The 27661-nt window shown below is 39.2% G+C and overlaps 1 protein-coding gene across 2 annotated transcripts in view; it reads right to left on the bottom strand.

The window, feature by feature from the left end:
• Positions 1-27661, bottom strand: part of REPS2 (RALBP1 associated Eps domain containing 2) — a 91350-nt gene that overhangs the window by 31206 nt on the left and 32483 nt on the right. For both annotated transcript variants that reach the window (XM_030234693.2, XM_030234694.2), the window contains exons 2-12: positions 26378-26501; positions 23967-24115; positions 22355-22478; positions 20760-20857; positions 18968-19106; positions 17410-17473; positions 14985-15127; positions 11728-11816; positions 8422-8491; positions 6497-6562; positions 2166-2208 (exon numbers count right to left, since the gene is read on the bottom strand). In XM_030234693.2, coding sequence (XP_030090553.1) covers positions 2166-2208; positions 6497-6562; positions 8422-8491; positions 11728-11816; positions 14985-15127; positions 17410-17473; positions 18968-19106; positions 20760-20857; positions 22355-22478; positions 23967-24115; positions 26378-26501 — 1109 coding nt within the window. The remainder of the gene's footprint in view (positions 1-2165; positions 2209-6496; positions 6563-8421; positions 8492-11727; positions 11817-14984; positions 15128-17409; positions 17474-18967; positions 19107-20759; positions 20858-22354; positions 22479-23966; positions 24116-26377; positions 26502-27661) is intronic.

Raw genomic sequence — 27661 nt, 5'->3', positions numbered from 1 at the left:
ATACTGCATGCCAGGGCAAGACCAAAAGCACCTTTGTGTAAAACAGAAATAACTCCCACTAATGACAAATGGGCCATTCTTTTTTTTTTTTCCAAACAGGTTCCTAATATCCAGTGCCAGCTGTCCAATTAAGAGCATATTGAGTGAGCATCTTCCTATTACCCCCACTCTCCAGGTCCAAGTCTGTCCATTTATGAGCCACTTCACACTCATTAAAAGTTAATGGAGATTCTTTCTCCCTGCTTTACCCCATACAACTTTGCAAGACTCCTAGGTTTTTCCACTCCATTATGAATTCCATATAAAATCAACACCTTTACTCCTACATCTTCATTCAAATTCCATTCAAGATCCTCTTTAGGGAGAGGTTTATCAGGATTTGATATTCCTGCTCTCCCAGTTTTCTGATCTAGCTCCTCAACTTTTCTCCTACTCAGTCCTTCCTTTGTTTTTTCTAGAACTACCCTTTTTTTTCCTTCATAAATAAACAAATTTCTAACCAAACTTATATATCTCCCCAGCTGGGGTTATGTGTCATCATCACAGATTTAACAATACTGTGCATATCATTTGGATTGTTACAATGAGATGCAACATCCTGTTTCCAAGTCAATAACTCACAGTTAGTAAACAATACATGCACATAGTTGGCTTTCCCAGCAGTCCCACAATTTTTCTTAAAGGAGCCTAAATCACTGATTTACTCCACCCTCTTGTTCTGATTCTGCTACAGACAAGACTTCCTGATTTACTTCTTTCTCTAACAGGACTGTCAGAGTCCTCCTCATCCTCTGAATCAGAAAATTTAGGACCCACCAGAGGGGCCACCAACAATTCTACTTGTTCATTATCACCACCAAGTTTACCAGATTTACTTTTCACATCACAAATTCTTTCACTGTTTTTATTTGTTTTCTCAGTTACTGAATATATTCCAATCTGGTTTTGAAGTCATTAATACACATTTTTTCCTAACATCCCAATCATTCTTTAAAGAGAAAAATAAATCTCTCTATGGTATTTCATCCCATTTCCAACAAACACAGCAGGTCTGAGTTCAAGGATGTGCTTAAGCACCTTTAGTCTCAACTTCTGCATTGAAGCACTGACAGTCAGATGTGAGACAGCCACATGTGACAGAGCAGACACATTCAAGTGACTTTTTCTGAGCTTGTTTAAGCATTTAGTGTTCTATGTATTTGTGCACATTTTATGCATATTTGCAATTTAGTAACACAGCAAGAAAATTTAAAACTCTGCAGAAACTAAAAAGCTTTGGCTAGCAGCAGAAAAACAGCACACGAGGCAGTTCAGCCTTCCCAAATATAGGTCCTAAGAACAGAGGATTTCAATCCTCAATCACCATGCTTATAGCTGATCCTCTCTTACTAGCAGGCTTTGACAAGACTGTAAGCAGACAGCTTCTGATTATACTCTCATTACCCAAGCAAAAAATTCCCAAGCAGAGCCCTCTAACTAGCACCAAAAAGAAAAAGTTTAAGGTGAATTAACAATATGGCTATATACCAGTAGGTGACAACCAACCCAAGATGTAACCCATTTATATATGATGTTGTCTGGCACAGGTTTCCCTTGTCTTTCAAACACCCAAATTCAGCAGGTGTCACTTCTAGCACACAACAGTCCTGAAGTCCTTCCTTCACACACCAACCAACCACAGCCAAGCACATGGATGCCAATAAAAGAATCCACTCACCCACAGCCGAGAGCTGAGCTACTACTGCTGTTTCTACAGTGCCTCCCTCCATTTGAATGTGCAGTGCCTCCCTCCATCTGAAACCTGCTCTTGCAGGCTGCAAGAGCACAGAATTGCTGAGGATGTTCCCTGCAATGGGGTGGCCCCAGCTTTCCTGCCACAACACCCCTGGGGCTGGGCTGGAGGCAGTCACTCCCTGACAGGGCAGCAAGGCTGGGCAGATAGGCAAAACTTCCAGCACCTTTTGACCAGAGATCATGGGGCCCTAGTGCAGTATTCATGTAGGGTCTATAGCTTACAGATTCCTTCTGGTAAATCTGTCTGATCTGAGCTATACTTCCAGCACAACAGCAATTTAGAAAAAAAAAATCCAACACCCGTTCTGATGCCTGGTATTTAACACCAGAGGAAAATATGCCTTTTCCTGAAACAGGAGTCAAAGCAGTACCTGGATCGTGGTCTGGCTCTGAGTGCATTAGGTTCTTGAGCAGCTGGAAAGAAAAAAAAAAAGAACTGCTAAAATATCATATTTAAAAAAAATGTCTTTAGCTTCAGAATCAGTGTCCATTAAACATGTGAGTGTTGCAAATGTGGATGTGAGAGTATACTCATCTCACATGAGCAACTGGGATTGATTTTCACTTCTCCTTCCCCTCTGTTTCTGTAGTGTGTGAATGTCCTAAGAATTCAAAAGCCAATATGTAGTGAGAGCTTCATCCTTTCAATTTGCTTACCAGAATTTGGTAGCTCTGACCTGTAGTCACAGATGTAGTTGTGATACAGCAATGTAAGGAACAACATGAACTTTTTATAGAAAACACCTTGTTCTTAGTCCAGAACTCTTAATCTATTACTTGTCTGCTTCCAAAAGCACAAAGGTTTATGTCCTTCCTAAATACTTCAACTAATTAGTATAAATGTACATCATCCATTACAAAATACTAACATGTCATGTGGAGACTGTTTTGACCTTAGGAACAAAAGGCATTTGAATGAAGAAATCTTTCAAGTCTGAATGTTGATCAAACGTATTTCCATTAATGTAAAAATGGGTTTCTGTTATTTGGATGAATTCCAAATATCCTGCCACGTGCAGGTTTTATGTGATAGGAAAACAACAGGGCTGAATTACCATCTCTAGGTAATTCCTTGAGGCTGTTACTTGCTTGACATTGTCTTTTCTATTACTCTCCTTACTAGAATCAGATAATTTTGAGAAAACATATCTGCACGAGTGCTTTCAAATTCATCCCACTGAGATATCCTTAAGATATTACAGAGGCATCAATGATCCCAGTGCACATGCAAAGTGAATCCTTGTATTTTTCTCAGTCTAATGTCAATGCACAACACTCAAGAGAAACAAAGTAGGTTGGGAAAAAAGTAATTGTCAGAATTTCTAGCTCCCTTCAGATATATGCCTACTTTCAAGTCAGACATTTATCACCAGCTACTACAGAGCATTTATCATCAGCTACCAGAGAGCACTACCTGAGAATACAATGGATCCTCCAAACCACAGAGCAGGAGCTGCCTGTGGCAGCAGCTGGCAAATACTGAGCTTTTAATGGCTTGCACTGTACTACTGCACAGACCATCCATAGGAGGCTTTAGGCTCACAGAAGACAAGTAGCAGCATATGGCACACGTACAGCCACACAACAGCTCTTCATAAAAGGAACTGCTTTTAGGATCATGCAGAGCTACTTGGTGTTTTGGATAGAATTAACCCTACTGCAGCTGGCAGTGACCACTTAAAAACCAGGTTCCAGTAGATTGTCATCACCAAACTGGTTCACAGTCATTCCAGATTTCTCTGCAACAAACTCTTCCTAGCAACTAAAGAAGGGAGAGGGAATTAATATTAAAATATGCAGTGGTGATAATCCTCCTCCCTCTCTCTGTGTCAAACTCCCAGAGAATACAACTTCAGACACTGCTTCCCTACAGCCATATGACCCAATTTTCCAATGCTGAAATTGCTGATTATTAAATTACATGCACAATTACTAAATATGCCACTTAGAAATAGGAAGTGTAAATCCTTTCCAAGCTAAACCATGTTTAAGACTCTTCAAATTTTCCTTTTCTTATGGAGACTGTAATTCTGTTCTAGAAAGCCTTTCAAATAAAAAACCTGTAGGTAAAACTGACATCCAAACTCTCCAAGGACATCCTGTTGAGGTAAACAGGAAAGCACATAAGGAAGAGAGAATTCCAAAATGACTACTAATAAAAAATGATAGCAATAGAATGCCACCACCAAGGATTTTCTTTTTAAGCTTTTGAAAAAGTAGGAAATTCAAGGCTACAATTACAGAATACCCAGAGTTAGCTTTCCTTTCAAAAGAAGTTGCATAATACAAAAAATACTATGAAGCAGGTAATTCATTATCAGGACATACAAATAATTGTGGCAGGATTTCCAAGAAACATGCAGCTATTTTGATACATTCAGTGTGTGCACACTTCGTGTCTGAGGTGCAGATTTATCACATACATGACAAAATCATCCAAGATGATAGAGAACTATTGATCCAGTTAATGAGTTTTCCATATTTTTACTGCTTTGGTTACACAAGCCTAACTTTCATGAAATGGCTAGGTTAAACCTGTTGAGTAAATAATTTACATTGATTATTCAAAAGTTTGTACAATTCCTGGAGTAGCAGAGCCTGACGGAATCAGCAGCTTGGTCTGCAGTAATTAAAGAGGGTGTGAAGTTCCTGGTTTGGGTGTTGAGCTGCTCCTGCAGCCCTCTTGCAAGACAACTTCATTTTAACATTTTGAAGGATGCTGATTTGGTAAGTTTTAACTGTAGCCTAACATCTAACACTCAACAGCTGCCTCCTTGTTTGACAGGCTTAAGATCAAGTTGAAAAATTGTGTTGAAAAAGGTGAAAGGCTTAAGAAAAAAACCAAAGCATTCCTCACTAGTCAACATTGACAACTCTTCTCTTATTGGTCATCTAGGGAGAAATTTACGATTTAAACACTTGGAAATTTGGCCCTCAATCCTTTAAAAGGCTGAGATCAACAATAATACTACACTTAGGAGTCTAAATAAACTGGCCAGATATTCAGAATGCTGAGCATATAAGGTTCGTACTGATTTCAAATTTCCAGACCTTCTGATGGCAAAGAAAACTTTCACAGACTATCATCTTTCCTGAGTTTACATAAACAGCCTAAATGAATAACCAAAGAAGCATGTAGAATTTCTCCCACTTCATCCCAAATGAGTTTTCATGCTGGAGGTTAATGATTACAATGACCTTTCAGAATGGTGACTGATTCTGAAACAACCACTCAATTACTGTGCTGCATCTACTCGGCTGGATAGATAAACATTTTTACTTTTCACACCAGTTGTAGCATGCAACCTGAGAATGTGCTGGCTCAAATCCTCAATGAGCAGCACAGCAAGAGTGGAACCCTGCAGGGACAGGAGCCACGATGATGGAGTGAAATTCTGCCACTGTGCCCCTTGGTATACAAACACAGCAACACTGTTGGAGAGCACAGCAGCGTGGGGAAGACTCCCTGACCAGGAGATGAAAGATACAGGGGAAGGAGACATGCAGGTGACAGTAAGTTTTTTTCCTAAATGTACAAAAGACAGAATTGCTGAACTGAAAGTAAAACTCTCCTGTGCTCCTGGGCAAAACCAGGGGAAGGAGAACAGAACAGGAAGTCACGCAACCACCTTCTCCTTTCCCTGAGAGGGATGTGCAAGAGTGTGTGTGTGTGTGTGTGTGTGTGTGTGTGTGTGTGTGTGTGCGCAAAGGAGAAGCAGCAATCTTTTGAGAATAGAAGCTGAAGATAGCAAATCTGGCAGCTTCCAAGTGTTTGGGAAGAAGCCAGGAAAAAAAGATTTGGGAAATGAGGCATGCAGCTGTTGAGCAGCCATGAATAAACCCAGCTATAAGAGAAAAGTGCTGTTACAGACATGTGGGGTCCATTTTCTTAATCAAGGATATCTTCATGAGAAAAAACATTCATGCAAAAGAAAGAGAAAGCATGATTTTAGCTTGACTGGGACCAGGGAGGGCTTACAAACATTCTTACCACTGTAGAAAGAAATTAACAAAGAGGAAGGCAAGGGAGGTCTGATGAACTGAACTGAATGCAGGGGAAGTTTCTGGAGCAAATAAGTAATTTTGACATATGCTGTTCCAAAAATAACATTTTCCAGAATGACAGGAACAAGGAGTGTACTTTGGAGCTAGAGAGAGAAAAATCAGGAGTGGTTTCAACAAAGAAACAAGCCCTGAATCAAAAGCTTGCATCAGTGTCTTAAGTGCCTCAAGGTCTGTGTTTCCAAAGGCTCTCTGTCCTGTAACTACTTGACACAAAATAGGAAGCTGAGCTTTCACAAAGAAACAGGCAATTTCAGAATAGTTACCAAAACATTACATAGTTATGCTATACTTTAGATGAATTTTTATCAAGAGGTACAAAATTCATGCTCTTGCATCTTGCTTGTAGCACAGAAGAACTTCACAACAGCTTAAAACATTTTCCACACAGGAAGAACCCATACACTAACAATGAGGGAAAGAAAGCAAGAAAACCTTTTGACAACCTGAAAAGGTAATTAATATTTATCTTACAAATAGTAGTCATTATGAGGTATAAGCTAATATCAATAGGAAAGCAGTACAAGAGCAAAAAGTTCTTTCAAAAATTAATCAAGTTACACTAATTTAGGTTTACTGTGATATAGAAATACTTGATCAAAATTCTCATGCAAGTAACACATGGCAATTTTTTCCTTACCTGCTTTTACAGTCAAGTGCTGAAATTCCTTTGGTATAGTTTTGAGAGTAGTGCTTACTTTAACAGCTTAAGAAAAAAAAAAAGATAAAAGAAAAGATAATTACTTTAAGTATGTGTGGATAAAACCTAGAAGTATCAGGTCTGAGAAAGGAACACCTAAACTGCTATTAGACCTCTTATAACACCAAACATACTTGAAAAGTAGCCAAATACCCTCAGAAAACTGAAGTACTCAAACAAGTAACAACTTCCAAGAGCACAAAAGTCAAGACCAGAAAGAAAGACCTATGCTCAAGTTCCCAAATATTCTCAAATTTTGAGAAATTGTGGAGTTGAGTGCTTATTTCCCTTCCAAATTCTCCTTTGCATCCTTTCTAATGGAGTTTTTAATGCACCATCGTGTGTTTTGATGAACTGTGACACTCAGTGTTAAATGACCACTTGGAATGAAATCTCTCCTCCTCTAGGATGAGCCTGCTTTAGCAAGGAGGTTGAACCAGATGTCCCTTCCAACCTTACATGCTCTATGATCTGCCTTTATCAACCAAAACATGTGGGAAAAGTTCTGGGTCTCGTAACCCAGTTCAGTTTACATTATCTTCCAAATTTAAATTCATTATAACCAAAGTGAAGTTAATTTACTTTGATACTTTTGGAAATGCAGGAAAATTTGCTTCTACTGCCCTGAACTGCAGGTTCTTGACTTCTCTCAGTTAGGAGAGTGAACTGTTCTCATGCTTGTCAGAATAGTAATAACAGGTAGAACAGAAGTATTTGTTCTTTGGCTGAAAAGGTAGCAATCTGTGTCATAAATACAGCATATCTTCAGCCCTGAAGGAGGACTGCATGTCTCAAAACAGGTTCCCATGTAACTTAACATGTCAGCTACAAAAATCAAACTTCGTCATCTGAACAGGGAAAAAGTATTCCCTTAGTATGAAGTAAATCTTCCCTAGACAATTCTCAGCAATAACCTTCAAGGTTCAAGCCCTTCTCTGGTTCATTATACATTTTACAACAAAACAAACCTTGTCAACAAAACACTGATTTCTTGGAATATGCTGATGTGTCAAAATGTTTTACAAACACATGCCAACCTTTGACAAACTTTCTTTGAAAAGGGGACACTGGGAATCTGTCAAACTCTGTCACACCTGAGTGTGGAAAGTGAATCAGGAATGTGGACTACCTGGTCTCACAGCTCTGATGCAACTTTAACGTGTGGACATCTGGGAGGCCAAAATATTTTTTATTTTAATTCATACATAATCTGCAGTTCTGAGAATCAGGCAACAGTACACCCACAACTGTTTTGTTTCTACAACAGAGGGACAGCAAGTAAGAATTAGGAAAAGGGAATATCAAAGGGAATGAATGGCTGTGTGATGATCCAGTGCCAATTCTGGAAGCCATAAAAGCTACTGCAGTAAAAAAGAGAAAGATCACTTCAATTTCATATGACTTGCTGCTGATGGATGTCTATTGAAATGAACGAATCAATGAATTTTTTCAGTCCAATTTAACTAAAACTTTCATGATTATTTTTTTCAAATAGAAGTAAACACTGATTTTGTAGTGTTGGTGTGTCTTGCAAAAAAGGAAATTGAAAATTTGGCACAGTGTAATTTTTACTCTTAAAAAATTCCTGATAACAATTAAAATTTTGTTTAAGTAAGAAGCGCAACATTAATTGCCTTAGGGCTAGACATATTTTAGAAGGTGTATTTCATATAATTCACATACGATAGAACTAATTTTTTGTCTTCAACCATTTATTTGTCTTCAACTCAGCTGCGGTGAGCTTTCTCTTTAAATCTTTAGCAACACGCAGCCAGTTTAGAAATTAAACACACCCTGCAAACATAGGGGCTTACTAAAAACACACATAACAATCCCTAATGGAAAAAAGTTACTTATTTGAATACCTTGTTTGTCATCTTTCTTTCCATCTTGTAATAGGGCAGAGTTATCAGGTACCTCTTCAGCTGATGACTTCTAAAGATAGAAGATTTGTTCCACAGTCAAATACTTAACAATACAGATCAACACAAATAATGGTGATATTTGCTCTTGCACCACAATTTCTTTGCTAGATACAGAAGAACAGAAAACCTATAGAAAGACAGTAAAACTCTACTTTTCAAGGTACAGCAGTTCCACACCAGAATCAGTTAAAGGAGCATTTCAACAGTGAACAACTGAAGGAGGTAAGGACTGTGTGTAAGGAGAGACTTCTCCCAACAGAGCCATATATAACACCTGTGTAAGGGTAGATGAAAGCTTCTCCAGTCTCCATGAAAAAAGTCTCTCTAACCAAAACTCCAGCTGTACTGCAGAGCCTGATGGTTATGCTTTAAAGGCTCCTGGCTGATGTGGCTGATCCTTGAACTACTCTTTTCTTTCAACTTGCAGTCACAGAGATGGGAGAAACAAATTTCATTAGCAAGTCTGTTGGAGGCCCATCCAGCCTTTGATAGGAAAACAGGGAATTTCTCCCCAGTCTTATTCCTTGATTTTCTGTTATTTCAGCAGCAACTTCTAGGCAATAATTGTTCTTGGAGCTTCTGCTGGAACAAATTCTACCTCTATTATCTGTAAGAACAAGAATACTCTCTGCAACCAAATATTCAAGTATCAGAAAACCTAAACTTCTGTAAATATTAAGTGATGCTGTTTTTTGCCCAGGGAGTATGGAAGAGGCTTGACCTGAAAATGTCCTGAAATAAATTTGGCCTAAACAAATGAATAAAGAAACCTAGATTTCAAAGACATTTTTAAAAGACCACAAAAATCTCAACTCGGTTCAGAAAGGAAAACTCCACAGTAAAGGTCAGTGAGATTTGTTTTATAAAGTTTCTGAGGAATGGAATACCCGAGTATTTCTGAGAGAGCAACACAGCAAAAATATGGCTGGAGGACTCTGAAAATGTATGAACAAAACATTTCACACCCTGACACTCAAGTGAAGAACATGAGACCACAGACCTAACTTTAATTGATGGAATGACTTTCAGAGATTTCAATGAACTGTGAGCATGACATTTCTGAGGGAGCCCAGAGGAACCCCAGCCAGTAATTTTATGCATGTTTTAACTTTAGGATTTTGGCAGTGAGAAAACTTGGAGAAAAGAACCAAAGGAGAGTGGGAGACAAAAAACTTGAGAAAAAAAAACCAAACGGAAGACAAAACTTCCTTGGTAAACAGAAACCAGTCACCCATGTCACTCCCAAGCATAATATCAGCAGCCTTGGTGTGTTTTTCAAGTTTAACAGAGCCTAGCATGCAGGTGACATGTCTCCTGCCATTACTTTCTTTATGAGTGCATTCAGGAACTGCTTCTATTTTATTGCAGTATTGTAATTCAGCAGTCACAGTAAAAACAGGTATCTGAAATGAAATTAAATAGCTTGAATGGATGATAAGTGGAAATTTAAAAAGACATGGAGGTAATGCATAACAGATTGCATTGATAATATAATATTTTTAATGCAGTGATCAAGTATCTAAAGTATAATTCCTCTAGTAGCCAAGATACAAATGAAATTGCAACAGTGAATTGCTGCACTTCCCACTGAGGGAGATGAATAGAAGATTAATAACTGACCTTCCAAATGATATTAATTCAGTGTATTAATTCTGAGTGTAAAAGCATAAGTTGAACAAAAAAAAAAAAAATCAAGTCAAAATTTTTCTCAAATCCCTTTTGAGGAGATTTTTAAATCCATTAATCTTGGACAATGTAAACTGAAGCTTTTAAATTATGTATATGAAAGATACATAATAGAATATTTGCTTACATTTCAAATATAATTTAATTCTATATTATGTCTGTATCTTCTTTTATATGTTAGGTTGCAACCCACCCAAAACAGGGTCATAAGCAAGGGATTTGGTGATTCTGATAAAGAACCTGCCCATGCTGCCAACATGCCAGCACCCTGTACTACCAGATCTGCAGTGCTGCTTCCAAAGCCCAGCATGGCTGCTGTGCTTTGGCCAAGCTGCTGTAGGATGAGCAACACCTCCCAGGGATAAGAACATGTATTTCAACAGTTCCAGAAGACACACTGGGTGCTCAGCCTGCTGGCTGCAGCATTGCCCAAAGTGAACACTGTACTCCATAGAAGTTTAGGAGATTCTGTTAGGTGGTACCACTACCGAGATGGATTTGATGAGGGAGCAGCTGGGTTCTGACCCAGGGACTCCCCAGAGCAAGGCACTGGGAGGAAATAGCTGGAGAACAGCCTTGCTGAGCTGCCATGACACACCATTATTTTTAAACTTGGAAGAATGTCAGAAGGGCTGGTTCCTGCAGTCAGTCTGCCACTTGATTTACTACCTTAACACTAAACCTTTAAATCCCACAGCACATATATTGAGAGTTGCAATATTCAGGCACAACTCAGTGGCCATGATTAGTTCAGCTCTATAGGGTCTTTAAAAGTTTGGGATTTTAACCGCAGTATTAAACTCTTCTCCTAAATTCAGTTTTGCTTGCAGAAGACTTCATGACATCATACAATGGTTGGGTTTGGAAGGGCCCTCTGTATATCTAGTCCAAAGGCCCTGTTCCATCCAAACAAACCTACTGTGTTCAGCTGTGGGCCCCTCCCTGCAAGGAAGGACACTGGTGTGTGTTCAAGTAAGGGCAATGGAGCTGGTGGAGGGTCTGGAGCACTGAAGGAGTGTCTGAGGGAGCTGGGGTTGTTTATCCTGGAGAAAAGGATGCTCAGGGATGACTTTATCACTCTTTTACAACTATCTGAAAGAAGGCAGTGCTGGGCCTTCTGGAATTGATGATCTTGGAAGTCTTTTCCAAACTACATGATTTTATGATTCTAGGTGTGTGCTGAAGCCTCATATTTTCAGCCAATTCAGACTGAGCAGATACTTCACCTGAACATGGCCCATGTGCCCCACTGCCCCTCCTGCAGGACACCCTGCAGGACACCAGCAGGCAGAGCCTATTTCTCTGAAGATTCCAGCATCTCACAAGTCCCTCAGTGACTACTGTGAACTCTGTTGTGGGAGTATCTCTTGAAAAGCCTGTCAGCCCTTTCCATACACAGAAAAAATGGCTGAGCTGAGGGTTTGAAATAGCTTAATAAGAAGCTTAGAGACTCCTAAAGTCCTCTTGGAGACTCCCAGTCCTGCTGCTCACATAGCACAGTCTCTGTGAAGCTGGAGCAGCCCCCTCTGCAAGGGAAGGACCCAGCTTACACCTTCTCACCTCTGCCCGACTCAAGTCCCGAGTCTGCTGACTGCTTGGCAAGGGCTCAGAATAAGAGTCAAACAGTGCACAACAGGGCTTCAAACAAGCTGCAGGGAAAAGAAAAAGAAAAGAAAAAAGTAAAAAACCCAAACCAACAGAAAAACAAACCCAAAGCCAAACACAGAGACACACCAAGTCTTTGGTTAATACAGCTTTTAGAAACCTGTTCTAGAGTAATTTTCTTCTTCATTTCTGCATCTCAGACCTATCCATAAGACATGGATGACAAACACCATTAAGAAAATCTTTGAATCTTGCATCTTAAGTAAGTCAGTGTCAAAAAAGGGATAGTTTGTATAATTTCTGTTGTAAAAATAATTGTGAAATTTGGAAGAAATATTTTCTTCTCCCAGTCCAGTATCAACTATCTTATAGTTTATATCTTATTCTCTTAGCAATGTTCAAGGTACTTACATTACCTTCAGCTGCAATTTTGACTTTCTGAGTATTGAAAAGTATAGTAGAATCTACATTATACTCTAAAATTGAAGGCCAGCAGAAAGAAAAGCACTAAACACTGTGGATGCTGTAGTACAAACCACCTTCAACTAAAAAACATTAGAGAGCAAGAGCAAAAAAAGGGGAAAAAAAATCACATCTAATTTCTCAAAGGAATAGTCACAAAAAGCAAATTTCTATCCCACAAGCTCAGGTCCTTCTGCTGGTATCACTCTGGGATTAGCTCCTCTGAGATAAATCTGTTTTATGAGCTTGAAAACATCTTTTTTTAAAGACCAATATATTAAAAGGCAGAACAACCACATTTCTAGTTTTTGGCTAGTATTTATTTTATCTCAATAAATTAAGCTCTTGGAAATCTGTCTTAATTTACAATTCAGTGGGTTACATACAGGGCAAATAGCTTTTGAGATTTTGCAAATTAGTTTTAATAAAAAGTTTCCAAAAAGAAGGTGGTGGGTCAGATTGTCAATGGAGCTGTGCCAGAATAGCATTTGGACCAGTTGTGCTTGTAGTTTATGGTACAAGCCATAAAACTAGCAAGATTAATGCATTCTTAAATGCTTTTTTGCTACAAGTAATTTTATTTGAAGGTTTAACAGCACTCTTATTAGATGCAAATACTTGAATTGAACCAAATTATGCCTCAATCTGAAACTAATGCAGCAACCTAATGAAAAACTATACTCTTCTTTGGAGTCCTAAGAAGCCAAAAAATCTGAAAACATGTCTAAATTTTACAGAAATCAATTTATGAATACACACGATTTCTCTTGAAAATTGCTTTTGACATTTTAGGTAACTGTATGAGGAACTCACATTCTTGTCAATGCTCTTATTTCAGAAGTAATACAACCAGGGCTCTATGCTTTTCTGTGATTCACAGTTCCACAGTGTGTTGAGATGTTCTGCTTTTCATTAATGCAAGTCTTTCAAAAGACAGATTTATGAATCCTGACCAGATAGCAGAATGAACATGAGATGTTTTCAGACCCTCAGATTAACCAGAATTAGTTCATTAGCTGGGGTATTTAAAGGACCCACAAGAAATTAGTCCTTTCACCTCTTCCCTGAAGATTTGCTTGAAATGCTTCGTCTCATGCAACAGCATGAAACAATAAACATCTAAAAAAATGGTAGAACTAAGTGCTGAAAGGAATAGGGAAAAAGAGGACTCCCAGGGAACAACTGCAGCTTACCATGCTATTTCTCCCATTCACATAATGATTTCCTGCTACTAGAGATAGTTATTTCCATTGCAGTTTTACCCAAAAAGGTTCAGTGTGAAGACACACCAAAAAGAATCTGCATGGATGAGTTTACAAGCCAGTTTATCATGAGACCAGGCAAGAAAGTAGTGGTGAACAAAGTGGTGGTCCTAGAGGGAAAAGGGTAGTTGTAATTATGACAGGGGAATGTAATCAGAGAGACTAAAACTGATGAAGATTTGGAAGTGCATGTTTTCCAGGAGCTTATTGCTTTGGATATGAATATAGTGGATTACAGGGAACATGACTCCACCAAAAATTATTTTGCAAATCTGATACAGGGTCCACATTTAATTTTCCTAACTGCAGCTTGATTTGTTCTTTTCCTGCCTTTTAATATATTCAGTGTCATCAAATTTAATGGAGATTTTATAAGGTCTTAAATATTATCCCTCAGCACTCTAATTATCATCTGTGATTAATCCTCCTTGCCCTCGAGAGTCATGCACATTTTTAAATGTAACAGTATATATTTCAACATTCATTTATAATTAAAAGAGACATAACTGAAGAGAACAAATGAAAGGGCAGGTCTTTCACTCCACATTGTTACTGAAGTACGTTGTATTTTGGATTAATTCATCTTTGTGCTACACAAATTCTTGTAATCCTGTCATTAATGCAAACTACCCACAGAAGAACCTGTGGATTACATAAAATAAATTACAAAAAAATTCAACCTTTGAATTTTGGATGGAGATAACCAGTATCTCCATCCAAAAAAATACACTAGCATCTTAAGTTCTAATGCAGTCCAGTATCATTTTTAACAAATCTTTTTTGGATGGAGATAACCAGTATCTCCATCCAAAAAAATACACTAGCATCTTAAGTTCTAATGCAGTCCAGTATCATTTTTAACAAATCTTCAAGATATAGATACTTTAAGGAAAAATCATCAAATTTTAAAAGAATTAAAAGCAATACCATAGATTCACAGAATGGTTTGAATTAGGAGAGATTTTAATGATTACCTCGTTCCAACCTCCGTTATCATGGGCAGGGAGACCTTCTACCAGACCAGGTTGCTCTAGGCCTTATCCAACCTAGCCTTGAACACTTTCAGGGGTGGAGCATCCACAGCTGCTCTGGGCTACCTGTTTCAGTGACTCACTGCCCTCACAGTAAACAATCTCTTCCTAAAATCGAACATAAACCTGTCCTCTTTCAGTTTAAAGCCACTGCTGGATTCCCTTTGCTTTACAGGTATTCATCTGTCTCTTCATCTGTCCTGACACCTGAAGCACAATGGGGCAAAGGGGCAGACATTAAGAGGCAGGTAACTTTGCATCCCTATCTCTATGCTTTGATACATTACTTCTTCAGCCAGCACCTCATAAGCACAATTAAAAACACATGCCTTAAATGGAGCTGGAGAATCATTACACAGCACAGAAGCCCATTCCAGGATGGAAGGTGAACCTGTCTAACACACACGTTGGATTTCTGAGATGGCTGCAGGGACATGGCTTGCCCCAGGAGCTTTACCTGCTTGAAGGTACTCGGGCAGCAGTGTCTCTGGCAGTGTCTCAGGCAGCTGGTAGCCATTCTTCCTCGCAACCACAAGGTGGAAAGCGGCACAAAACTCCGGGAGTGTCAGTGCCCCATCACAGTCCACATCACTCAGCTCCCTGAGGGTAAAACAGGCACACGTTTTCCAAGGTGTTACCTCAGGGAAACATATGTGTGCCATCACACGGGAGACAAAAATGCAACTCTGAGAAGGGATATTTTAACACAAGACAAGCATATCTGTCACTTGATCCTGACTTGCACATTTGTCTCAGGGAAGATGAAGCAAGCTGATTTTCTGAAACTGACTTGCCACTTTATTCTTTTTCAGTACAGTACATTTCTTTAATACATAGTGCCATTGAATATGATGATATGTGTATATTAGAATATGAAATACATAATGGGGTCAGAAGAGACCTCAAAGATCATTCCAACTAATTCCATTAGATCATTCCAGATCTAATTCCAACTCCCCTGCCATGGGCAGGGAACCTTCCTCTAGACCAGGTGACAAAAAGCCCCATCCAGCCTGGCCAGGAATGCTTCCAGGGATGGGAAGTCCACAACCTCTCTAGGCAATCTAAGGCCTTGTGACCCTTACAGTAAAGAAGTCCTTCCTAATATCTAATCTAAACTGCCCTCCTTTAGCTTACAGCCATTTCGCCTTGTCCTATCACTACATGCCGTTGTGAAAAGTCCCCCTCAAGCTCTCCTGTGGACACTGCTAGGCACTGAAGAGCTGCTAGAAGATCTCCCAGACCCAGTTCTTCAGGCTGAACAGCCCCAAGTCTCTCAGCCCGATTTCACAGGAGAGGTGCTCCAGCTCTGTGATCAACTTAGTAGATCTTTTCTGGACTTGTTCCTACAGCTCCATACTTTCCTCATGCTGGGGAGCCCAGAGCTGGATAAAGCACTCCAGATGCGGTCTTTGACAGAGCAGAGGTGCAGAATCCTTCCCTTGCCCTGCTGGTCACACCTCTTTTGATGCAGCCCAGGATGTAGCTGACCATCTGAGCAGCAATCAATTGCACATTGTTCCAAGGGTGGAATTAACTTTACATATTAGGAAGCACTTTGGCTAATCCATGCAGGATCTTAAAACAGTTCGAGTAGACTAAGTTAAATTTGCACTTTAGCAATAGTTATTTAGAACCACTGACTAACCTTTAAAAAAGGGCAGAATTAATGCTCTTGAAAAGTTTAAATATTGTTGTTAACTTCTCACTAAGTGGTTCTCTCTAATTCTAGCACACTTCAAAAACACTAAAATTAAACTTCAGAAATTCAAGAATTCAATTTTATAAATTAACTCTTTGGAAGAATTGTAATATTTTATCTTGGACACATGGGCTAAAATAAACATATCATTTCTTACTCTTTGAAAGTAACAAACATTTCTAAAACTACTGAGTTTAGAGTGATGAGGGCTGAAACATCCCATGTGTTTAACACAGCAACACCTGATAAATCCCATTGCCACAAACTTACAAACATCTACTAGAAAAGAATACTTTTCTTGAAATTCTGTACAGAGAACAACTTGTGTTGGCAATATAAACAAAATCTGATTTGCTAACATATTAGGTTAATCCATTCTTTTTAAGTAATCTTAAATTTAAATTCCAATATTCACTTCCTCCAGCACTAGGTTTCTTCAGCTGGGCTTTTTTTTTATTTTCACAACTGACAATCCGCTTTGAAAAGATTCCAGACATATCCTTTGACCCTGACAGATGTTTAGGCTCTTGCAAGCTTTTCTTCTCATCTCTCGTCATAAAAGCATATATAAAAACAAAATCACTATCAGCATTTCTGATCCACATTTAAAACTGTTTGTTCCTCCTATCAGACATGCAATGATGACAACAAATTACAAAGCACCATGTTGCTGATGAAAATATAATAGAATCAAATTTTATCACATACAGTTCCATCCACAATTGTTTCGCAATAAACTCATTAAGAGTACTCATTCATTAGAAAAGCACTAATGAATTACATAGTTGTTTAATTAGGCCTCCTCTGACAGAACGGAGACAGAAACATTAAACCAACAACACATCTAAAACATTCCAGAGGTGCTTCTCCTCTGTGTCATTTTATGCCAATAAAAAAAAAATGCCAATTCTTTGATGCTGCTTACAATACATTTAAGGACAGCTCTCAGCTGCGTTGGGGTTCAAGCCTTCCCAGTCCTGCTGACTAGGTGCACATCTCTCCAGAAAACAAGTGTGTCAGGAAGACCAATGACCACCCTGCTGGTGGTCCTCAAAGAGATTCTGGAGATAAGAGCAATAATTATAATTGAAGACACTTTTAAAATTTAACAAGAGCTCTTGAATTAAGCATCTTTTTAAAAAGTGTGATAGGCATCCCCAACAATACTCACAGTACTCACCAGATGTGAGAAAGTTCCGGGATGGGCAGCTTTGATTTTGTGAAGAAATTCTTTGCTACAGAACCTGTTGGGAAAGCATGCCTCATCAACCACTGGGAATTAATTCTCCAAATTCTTCCCTTTTACCAGGTCTGCTGTGCCAGAAGCAGACAGTTAATTTATGACCAAGAGATGCTCAGATTAATCGGATGCTGCTATAGATGCTGGACCATTTGTCTCCTTCTAAGTAAATGACAGAGAAAGCCAGACAGAGCTGTTGACCTCATTTCTCCATTCCCTCCATATGGGAAAAATAAATAAAGGGAAACCTACTTTAGTACTAGTAACTCTAACCTGCATAACAAATATTTTACCAATGATGAAATAATAGACACAAATGGCCCCACTTCACCCAGAAGTCATGTGCATAGCAGTACAGTGTTTTGACATCTGCACTGCTCTCCCAGTGTGCTGCTTCAACCGTGACTTTTCCAGGCCTTGAAAATTTTACAGAGGAAAAAAAAAAAAGAAAAAAGAAAAAAGAAACTGCTGAAGATTCAGCTAGCACACAGCTCCTGTCAGGCTGCAGGCATCCTCACTCACCCTGCCATAGCAGCCCTTCTCACACTTCTAGTTAACCAACACACTTCTTCACCATCTCATACGCACAGGCTGTCAGGGGTACCCTGGAAGCCCTTCCTGGGTACAGGCTACAAATCATAAGGAAACAAAGCATAGATTTCTGGGACAACAATCCTCTTCCCCTTGGGCAACCACTGGGGAAAGAACCAGCACTGAACCATTTGTTCTTTGAAGCAAACTGCATGAAGGAGACTTAATTGAGGTGAAGAACTGCTGAAGCAATAGTTTCAGTTAGCAGCAGGTCATTTCTTTAAAATTTTGGCTGGATCAAAGCCTCCTGAACCTCAGTGACCCAACAGGGCTCATTACAACTGCCTCAGTTTAAAACCTGTGACATATTCCCTGCCAGACCAACTATCTGTACATGGTAGTCTCCTTTCACAAGCAGCCTCGACCTTCTATTCAGGATGGAAATCTGAGTATGATCAGAGCCATCTCAGTATGCTCTTAACAATACTTCTATCATGTGTGTGCTCTCCAGGATTGTTTCCTAATCACCTAGAGGTCAAAATCTCAGTCCCCAGAACCATAAACCCTCAGGCTTGACTGCCCAGGGCAGTTAACTGCATGCTTCACTGTCATAACATCGACACTGCCACAGCTCTGCTGGATAAGCCAGCACAACCCTCAGGGGTTTTTCAACTCAATATGTACCGCAGGTGTGATCCACAAATACATCAAAAGCAGAGAGCTCATTTTATTTGTTACCAAATTGACAACACTTCTCCCTTAGATGTAATTATTTTTCTAAAATCAGGATACTTAGGAGAAAATGTAAGGGCCAAAATATTGATTTGAATAATCTGCCTTTAAAAAGAAAACATAACCAACTCTTACAAATGCACTGCCAGAGACAAAAAAGAATTTATTTACTCGACATTTTTCACCTCCCAGCCTGTCCCCCTCTTCAGTGTGCACGGTGTTTGGTAAAAATTACCTGAAATGAAAGCATTGAGGTCGGGCTGCAGGGACCTGAACTGGTTGATGTAGTAATCTCGCTGCTCCTCTGTTATCCTCCAAGGGTCATCTGAGTACTGGGTGCTGCTGTCCTGCTGCTCCCGCTCCACTGAAAGAGACTGAAGGGAGGGACACTGGCACAAGCCACAGGGAGGGTACCACAAGGGCACTGGGAACCTCAAGAAACCAGACTCACGCTTTTCTATGTAGCACAGTCAAATTTTCAGAAGACAAGAAGCAGAAATGGCCACACTGATGACCATCCCACTGCTTACCTGTTAAAACTGAGGCTATTACTAGGTATCTTTACCCCTGCAATTAAGGAAGCTTTAGATGACCAATGGTCAAAGGAATTCTGGCTACTGCTGACCACTAAAAGTCCAAGTCATATTTTATTACCTCATTCATTTTCAGGCTCATTTTTTTCTGCCCTGCATTACAGCCCTGAACTGCACACTGTACACCTCAAATGGATGGAACCAGTAAAGGCCCTAAAGCTGCATTTATGCAGCTTTGTGCATGAAAATTTATCTTTGCTATGCAACTACATATTTAATCTAGGAATGGTGCTGTAACAATGGAAATATTCCACCTCTGGACCCTCTGCTCACCCTAGTAACTCAGCTCTCATTATGCTAAATCAGGGAGACACACAAGCCCCTAGAGACCCCCTCAAACTTCGATCACTTCCCAAGGTTTAAGCAAAAATCTACCTTTGGTTAAAGGAATATTCTGGAGGAGAAGGGTATTCAACCCAATTACTTCTTTGCTCCATCTCTGCTCTCTGATTAACTTTTTTAAGGGAGGCCTGTACCTTTTGCAGGTTGAATGGAGGTATCTACAAGAGGGCTGCCAGTACAGCTGGTGCCTTTGTTAAAATGGAATAAATGAGTATTCAACAGATAAGCTTGCATAATAACAGCCTTAAAAAGGGAGGGCAAGAATGAACAACAATCAGCTGTGAAACCCTTTTTGTGACATACCTATTTCCCAAGAATCAAATGCAAAACACCAGTTCTGAAATACATCAAAAGATCCCTGAAACAGGCTGTAAATTAATTTTCATTTCAAAGTGCTGCACAAATGCACCCAATTTCATTTTAAGTTAGCACAAATTATGTGACACTACCTGTAGATCTCTTTTGGAGGCTCAGGTGATATTTTATTGTGAGTGTGAGGTGCTAAACACTCAGGAAAAGGTAGAGTCTCTGAGTTTTTCTTATTTAGGAAAATCTCTCGCTTAAGAGAGCTTTGCCCTTCCTTAGGGCAAACTAATTGTTTGCACAATAAATGCACAGCAGGCATACTGGAACACAGCAAAGATCTGCTTTTACAACCAGCAGGAAAATATAAGACCCATTTTCACAAAAACAAACAAATACCCAGAAATTAATATGTTCTGTTTAAGGTGCAATTTAACCAACTGGGGTGAAAAACCAAAATATGCAGAATGTTAGCCATAAATACTGTGCATGTATTATAGATAGCAATCTAAATCAAGAAGGAATCTCTCTGAAATCTCATGTACTTTCAATGAAAATGTTTTACTTCAACTTGCCTATAGTGATTTAATTAATTTCTTTGTTTAGTGTAATTTCTCCATCCCATCAGCTTTTTTTCCTCATATACCAAAAAAAGCACACTTCAGTCTCTAGTCTAAAAACACCACAGAGAACACTTTTAACTTTCAAAATGAGAATTTTCTACCTTTTTTAAAATTTCTCTATTATTTTGTTACTAGTACTACTAAAGAAAAATATGCAATTCATTACCCGGTTAGGAGTTGAACAGGTGAGTGCAGATTTGGCTCCATAGTTCCCTGAAGATGGTCCATCTTGCTGGTGAGTAGAGTGTCTGACTTCATAAGAAGCTACAATAGAAATTTAAAATTAAATATATAAATGTCAGGATAATAAAAAAATGCTGCTAAGCTAAAGGAAATAATTAAATACCACAAGATCAAGAATGTAGCTTATGAACATTGTATCTGAGCATCAAAGTCCATTTGGTCAAGCATCTACCAAGTGAACCCACTATCACAGTATCAAAGTCCATTTTGTCTTATGCCACAAAATTCCAGCCACATACCTGTCTTTCCCATTGCACGATTCTTCTTCAGACATTACTGAGACACTGCCACTTATATACTGCTAGACAACAGAAATCACTCTTCATCATGTTTAAATACTCATTTCTACAGCCTGTCCATGCATCTATACATTTTATATACTTACAGCCACATTTAGCACAAGAACTATTTTAAGTAAGAAGAAATAATTGATTTGGTCTATAAAAAATATGCTTTGACAATGCTATCAAATAGCAAACTATTACTTCTCAATATATTCTTCCTCTCCCTTCCCTAATTTCTGTTGAAAATCAAAATACACAACTCACCACTTTGTGCTATTTGGAGAAAAGCTAAGTGAAGAAAAGTAACAATTTCTTCTTCTTTTGCTAAAATAAGTCACTTAGGCTCCACTGCAGCAAATATAGTAAGCAGTGACACGACAATGTATTTAGGAGCAATGTTTTAAAAATAGAGCAAGCATGCCAACAAAAAGGCAAGTCACTTGCAAACTCTTACACAGCTGAGAACTGCTGCCAGCCTATTTAAAATTTACCATTACAAAGTCTACATCAGATAGTCAGAACCATAAAGACTCAAGATGAAAAAGAAGTCCAAGAAATCTTAAAACTTTTGATCCCAAGAAGAGCTTTAAAATTATGCCCCTAACCCCCTTGTTTTCCTAAGGGGTTTTATCCCCTGAACTGGCTCTGCCCCATTAGCCGCTTATTAAAATCTGAATGTTTTCCCACCTACTCTAATGGCACTAAAATGAAAGAATAAAATAATCTATGCAGTGCCTAGTTTTTGTATCAATTGATGAAGTTACACTGTGGGACTGCACTCTCATCCTATTATTATTTCTGTTACAAAACCAGAGATTATATTACCCGTTCCTGCAAAGGACAGCTCACTTCCAAACTGAAAATTAATATGCACCTACTGAAATCAGGAGCAGGCTTTTCTTACCCTCTAATGAAACCAAAACCACCATGCACTCTGACAATCCTTGCAGGCTCTCTGCCACTGGGGTATATTGCAGAGCCTTGTCAGAGATTAGGTATTAGCATTAGTGAGCAGTCAGACATAAATCTAATTTAATAGAAAGTGAATAGGAAGACAGGATTGAACAGTCAAATATATTGATCAAATAATTTTTCAAAACATGAGTCTAATTGAATTTTAAAATCGTTAGGCTGATTGTCACTAGCATTTAGAATTTGAATACTTCTGACAAGGGGGAAAAAAAAAAGAAAAAAAAATATTTGAATACAATGTCCATTGTCGTTTCTATCCTACCTCCATGCTGCTGTTCCAGCCCACTTCTTGCTTTACCATATCCATAACTTAGGGGTATTCTCTGGTAGGTAGATGGAGAAGCAGGAGGCGAGCAAATTGGAGACATTGGAGGAGACTTGGGTTCCTATTTCAAAAACACACCAACACAAAACACAGTCCTGAGACAAAATTGTAATAAACAACTAAGCAATGCTGCAAAGTGGTCCAAATGTATACAATATGATGGACAAACAAGAAAAAAACACTGCAGCATCCTCAGGCCCTTTATTTCCAAGAAAAGGCTTAAAATGGACAAGACAGGATTAGGTACTGAGCCTTTGAGGGATAAAGCATGGCAGTGCTATAACAAATGGTCAGCTCAATGTATTTTACTTCCAAAGATGCCTGAAGTAGTATATGTGGAAGGCTCAATGTGAGTGGATAGCTTTGAATTTACATAGTGGGAGCGCAATCTTTGAGGGAGATCATTTTTCGTATTAAAAAAAAAAAATACAAAAATTTAAAATACTTCTCTGGATCAGTATTTTAAACACTGTGGATTTGTAAGTATCACTGGGTAACTATCCTAAAGCTTCCTCTTTCCTTTGATTTACTGAGATTGCTTGAGAAAAGGATGTAAGCCTGAAAGGTTTTACTGAATAAAGAGAAAAATATAACACAACACAGATAATTGGAGCCAGGGATTTGACACAGTGCTCTGCTTGGGTGTCAGTACACAGAGGAGAGGCATAGATGCTCTTCTTCCTGATCCTGTTATTCCACTGTGTATCTTGTCATCAGCTCACCCCTGCTGGCTGACCTCGGGCTGGGAACGCCGTTACTGACGCCAGCGCACCCCATGATAAACGTGGGCACATGTTTTGGGAAGATAAAAGTGCTTCCACCAGGCACACACAACATGACCTGATACAGTACCAGAGAAGAAGGTGTCAAGCCTGGGGAAAATTATGCAAATCAGTTATGAAAATTATACAGCATTGTGAAGCTTCTTGTGTCTGAACAACTGCTCTATACTCTCCTAAATACAGGTAACATGAATACCTCTTGGATGCTTCATTAAATTGGCATGTTTCACTCAGGAAAAAAGAAAATCAGAGGTCTTCTGGACTATACCTTGAGGAGATAAAAATGAAAGAAAACTTGGGGGCCTTATGCCACCCAAAAATAGTGGGTCATGATTGCATACCTTCTCTCCAACTGAGTATTTCTAGAGTGACTGAGGACCATTACTCCACTACCATACTGGCCATGGGAAATCACTCACTTTCCTGTTTTCTTTCACAGACAGATTTCTATTTGCTGCTTTTTCCACTTCCTCTCCACGAAACAGTGCTGGATTAAGTAGGAGGAAAACACTGAAAGAACTTACACAGAATATTACAGGGCTGACAGCTTTATACAAGCTCGTATAGAGAATTTTCTTCAGGGAAGCAACTGGGATGCATCAAAACCAGAACACAGGCATGATGGGGATTATTTGCACATCAGGAGTTCATCTCCTGTCTAGTGTTGGAAAATTGAGTAAGCCCCTGTGAGTGTAATCATTTACAGAACTGAACCGAAAAGGAGGATGCATGATGACATGTTGGCCTGAAGGAGACAAGGCTGTTACCTGCTTGTCCCCTTCATCTGTTCTTTTGTAGGAATTTTTTTCCAAAGTTGCATGTGGAACCTGAAATTTAACTCCATGGAATTCTGCCGGAGTCCCATAACGTACTTCAGTGTCATTTTTCAGCGCCATAAATCTTGGTAGAGGCAATTCTGTATTAAGAGAATACAGAAATTAAGAGAAAAATTCAATTGGGACTACAGAACATAAGAAGCACTTTAAGCAGTATCATCTTGTAAAACCAATGAAAAGTTTATCTATAAAAGACTGCTAGTTATATTTTGTAACATTTTAATGTGGGACTCCTTTGATTATTTTGTGTCTTAATAAAAATGTGAATGTTACACAAAGCTACATTCACTAGCTTTATATATAATCTCTCCACGCAAAGAGAAAGAAATAAGCCTTGTGCATGTTATTAAAGCAAGCAGCAAACTCATTTCCTGCCTTCAAAACCTTGCTTGTAATGAAAAGAATAGTTTCCCACAGAAACTGTGGGATGGAAAAATTAATCAGTCAGGATCACAGTATCCTCAATGCTGCCATCATAAAAGGAACAGATCAAAAATGGTAGGGTTCAGAGATCACACCAAGGCCTAGAGAGACAGCTGTGTCAAAAAGTCCCATGTTGCATCTGCTGTGCTGAGCAAGAGACTGACACTTTGTCACTCTTTACGACAATTCCCAATTATTTTGCAAAAACACCATTTATTTTTCTTCACAGTCACCCTAAAAGATCAATACAATTAAAATTAACAGAATGCTCGACACCAAGCAAAGCCATTCGTCCATCACCTCTGTAATCTTTTACACCTACAGTTACAACCATGAGAAAAACAAATCTCTTGGAATTTGGTACGTTACTCACTTCACTCTAAAGGTGCTTATATATATTTTCTAGAAAAAGTGTAATTAGCACTGGAATAAGTTTTATTGAGATTTTACTGAAACAGTAAGTAAGTAAGATATCAATACAAGAACCGCAAGTACCTGTTTTCACTCAAATTTGTGGATTATTTGCATATGCTGGACTTGTAAAGCATGCAGAGTACATCTCAGTCCAGGTTTTTAATTTAGATTTTTGGGAGTTTTTTGTTGTTTGGGTTTTTTTTGCTTGGTTTGGTTTTTTTTTTTTTTTTTTTTTTTAATTAACATCTTTAAAAAGGACAGCAATGCAAGAGAGAGTGCACAAACTCTTTGTAAGGAAAAATGACAGCCAAAACCAGGCCATTCCTCTTCACCCTTGGTTAAACTCCTGTTCCAGCAAGGCACTGAACCCAGCTGTGCCAGCTGCATCTGACCCCCTGCACTTGGCCAGGAGCTCTGCACCACGGGAGCTCAGCTCACACAGGTCATGTGCTTGCCATTCTGACCTTCCCTCCCTGGGATGGGGCAGACCTGGGAACCTCCTCCCTGTGCCCTGAAATGCACATGAATTTGACATTTCATTGCCCTTATCAGAGAGAGCAGAGCAGAAGCTGTGCTGGGAGCAGTGACCTGATTGCAGAGCTGTGGGTAGGTGCTGCCCCTCCAGCTCTCTCTCTGATCTTGGTTGCATTGCTCCTCCAGTGGGATGGTGCAAGCACAGCCTCAAGGCACGGCTTGAACACCCACCCAGGATATGGGAGCTAAGGGCTCCAACCTGCTCCAGCTCAAGCAAAAAGCCCTATGGTTTGAAGCCCAAGCCCTGTGTTTTGAAGCCTGAGCCCTGCTGAGGCAGAGTGTGGATCACTGAAACAAGAACATTGAGTTCCTTCCAAGTTGCTATCAAGGTTTCACAGCTGAAAGGGACCTGCTTTCTCTCTTTATTGCTTGAATTAGATAAGACTCTTTCAAGAAGCTTTCTTCTCCACCAAAAATGGTACATTTATTACTACTGTCAATTCATTGGGAAGAATAAAGCTGTTTTAAAATACACCTAATATACATTTTCACGCCTATTCACAGTAAGCACTATGATTTTATCTTCACTACCCATTTATTTTGGCAGGATTATTTGCAAAAGCAGATGAGTGTTACAATCTGCCCTGAAGAGAGGGACTCCCTGACCTGCCCATGTCCCCCACAATGTGCCTCCACCCAAAGCAGCTATCAGCTCTCACTCTGGACAGCTGTCAAGATTAGAGGCTGAAGGTGAGAGAGAAATGCATATCCCACACTGATCATCTGTCATCCCTGCTTCTCCTTTGCAACGCCTTTTCCAGAGGGAGATGTCATCTCAGATCTCCCATATCTGTAATTCCCTGCAATTTTCCACCACTCACCTGGAGCATGTAATATTACCTTCCACTCTTTCTCTGCTCCTTAAAATTGTTCAGAGAAACAAGAAAGAGTTTACCACCATGGAGAGCTGACAAGCATTAAAGAAAGGGAGAAACAAGTGCGTAGCACTGCAAGCAAAATTCGCTACTTACCATTCTTAATGCTCTCAATCCGTACTGGGAACCCTGACTGTGCTGCTGCAATTAACTTCAAAGCAATATAAAATTGAGCAGGACCAAAATAACCCACACGCTTGGCTCCACATACTTCTGTAATCTGAGAGAGAAGACACACATTGTCAGTTAAATGAATTTCACTCTTCCAGATGTCAACATCACATAAACAAAGAAAAAAACTTTAAAAACACAAAATGCTTGTTGTAGTTGAACTTTTTTATTATGTGTATTTGTTTCAACACAGAACGTTACTATACCAGAGAAAGGTTGGTAGTTGTTACACTTTTCAGAAGCACTGCTGGTTAATGCTTCTATCCTACAACTAGTTATGGATTTTCATACTATGTAAGATTTTAACAGCAGGAGAAATTAAAAGTTCTTGAGTACCCCATCCAGTAAAAAATTTCCACCAGGAAAATTATACTTACTATCAGCCCTAACAACAACAATTCAGATAATCACCTTAACTGGAACACAAACACAACAAAAGACCCCAGCACACCAGTTGAGCAAACACTATTTTGCCAGGAAAATTAACAAGGTCTTAGCACTGAAGTTTAAATTCTATGTATACTTCATTACTTGCTTCCACTATGCCACTTCTAAGAAGCAAAGAGCACCATGTTCACACACTGAGACAATGCCTGAACAAACAGCAGGTATCAGCAGGTTTTAAGCACAGGTGCCAATTCTCCCATGCCAGGAGTCCCCAGATGCTCACAAACAAACCTCAGACAAGCATTGGGGTTAGAACAAAACTCCATTTGCCCCAGACATAATAGGAAATCTCAAATTGTCTTCCTGAAAATACATCTAGATTAGCAATGTTTACTGGCTGGTGAGGTGCAGCCTCTGTGACAGTTCTCATGGGCAAGTGTTGCTTCTGGAAAGTCATGTCTATGGATTGGCTCCCAAGCCACAACAGTATGACAGAAAGTATTAAGTTTCATATAAGCAAACAGCACAAATGAATAGTCTATTTTTTCTGATTTATTTTTATATGTATATATACACGTAGATACATATAGATAGTGGAAAAATTACAGGTCAAAAAACTATTGAAAAAATCAAATTTTTTGGAATGGTAATTCTTACTAATCAAAGACAACTGTTTTCAAACAAACCTGTTCTTCTCTGGATGGGGCCTCTGCTTTGACCAAATGAGCTCTGGCTACTTTCTCTTCCTACAAGTTTCAGACTTGGTCACAAGACACAGCAAACAGGTTTTTTTTTTTTTCTCCTACTGCTTGATGGAAAAGG

This window comes from Serinus canaria, chromosome 1 (assembly GCF_022539315.1).
Source record: "Serinus canaria isolate serCan28SL12 chromosome 1, serCan2020, whole genome shotgun sequence".
Taxonomy (NCBI): domain Eukaryota; kingdom Metazoa; phylum Chordata; class Aves; order Passeriformes; family Fringillidae; genus Serinus; species Serinus canaria.
The sequence above is the reverse complement of the archived record's forward strand: the minus strand, read 5'-3'. Positions and strand labels throughout refer to the sequence as shown.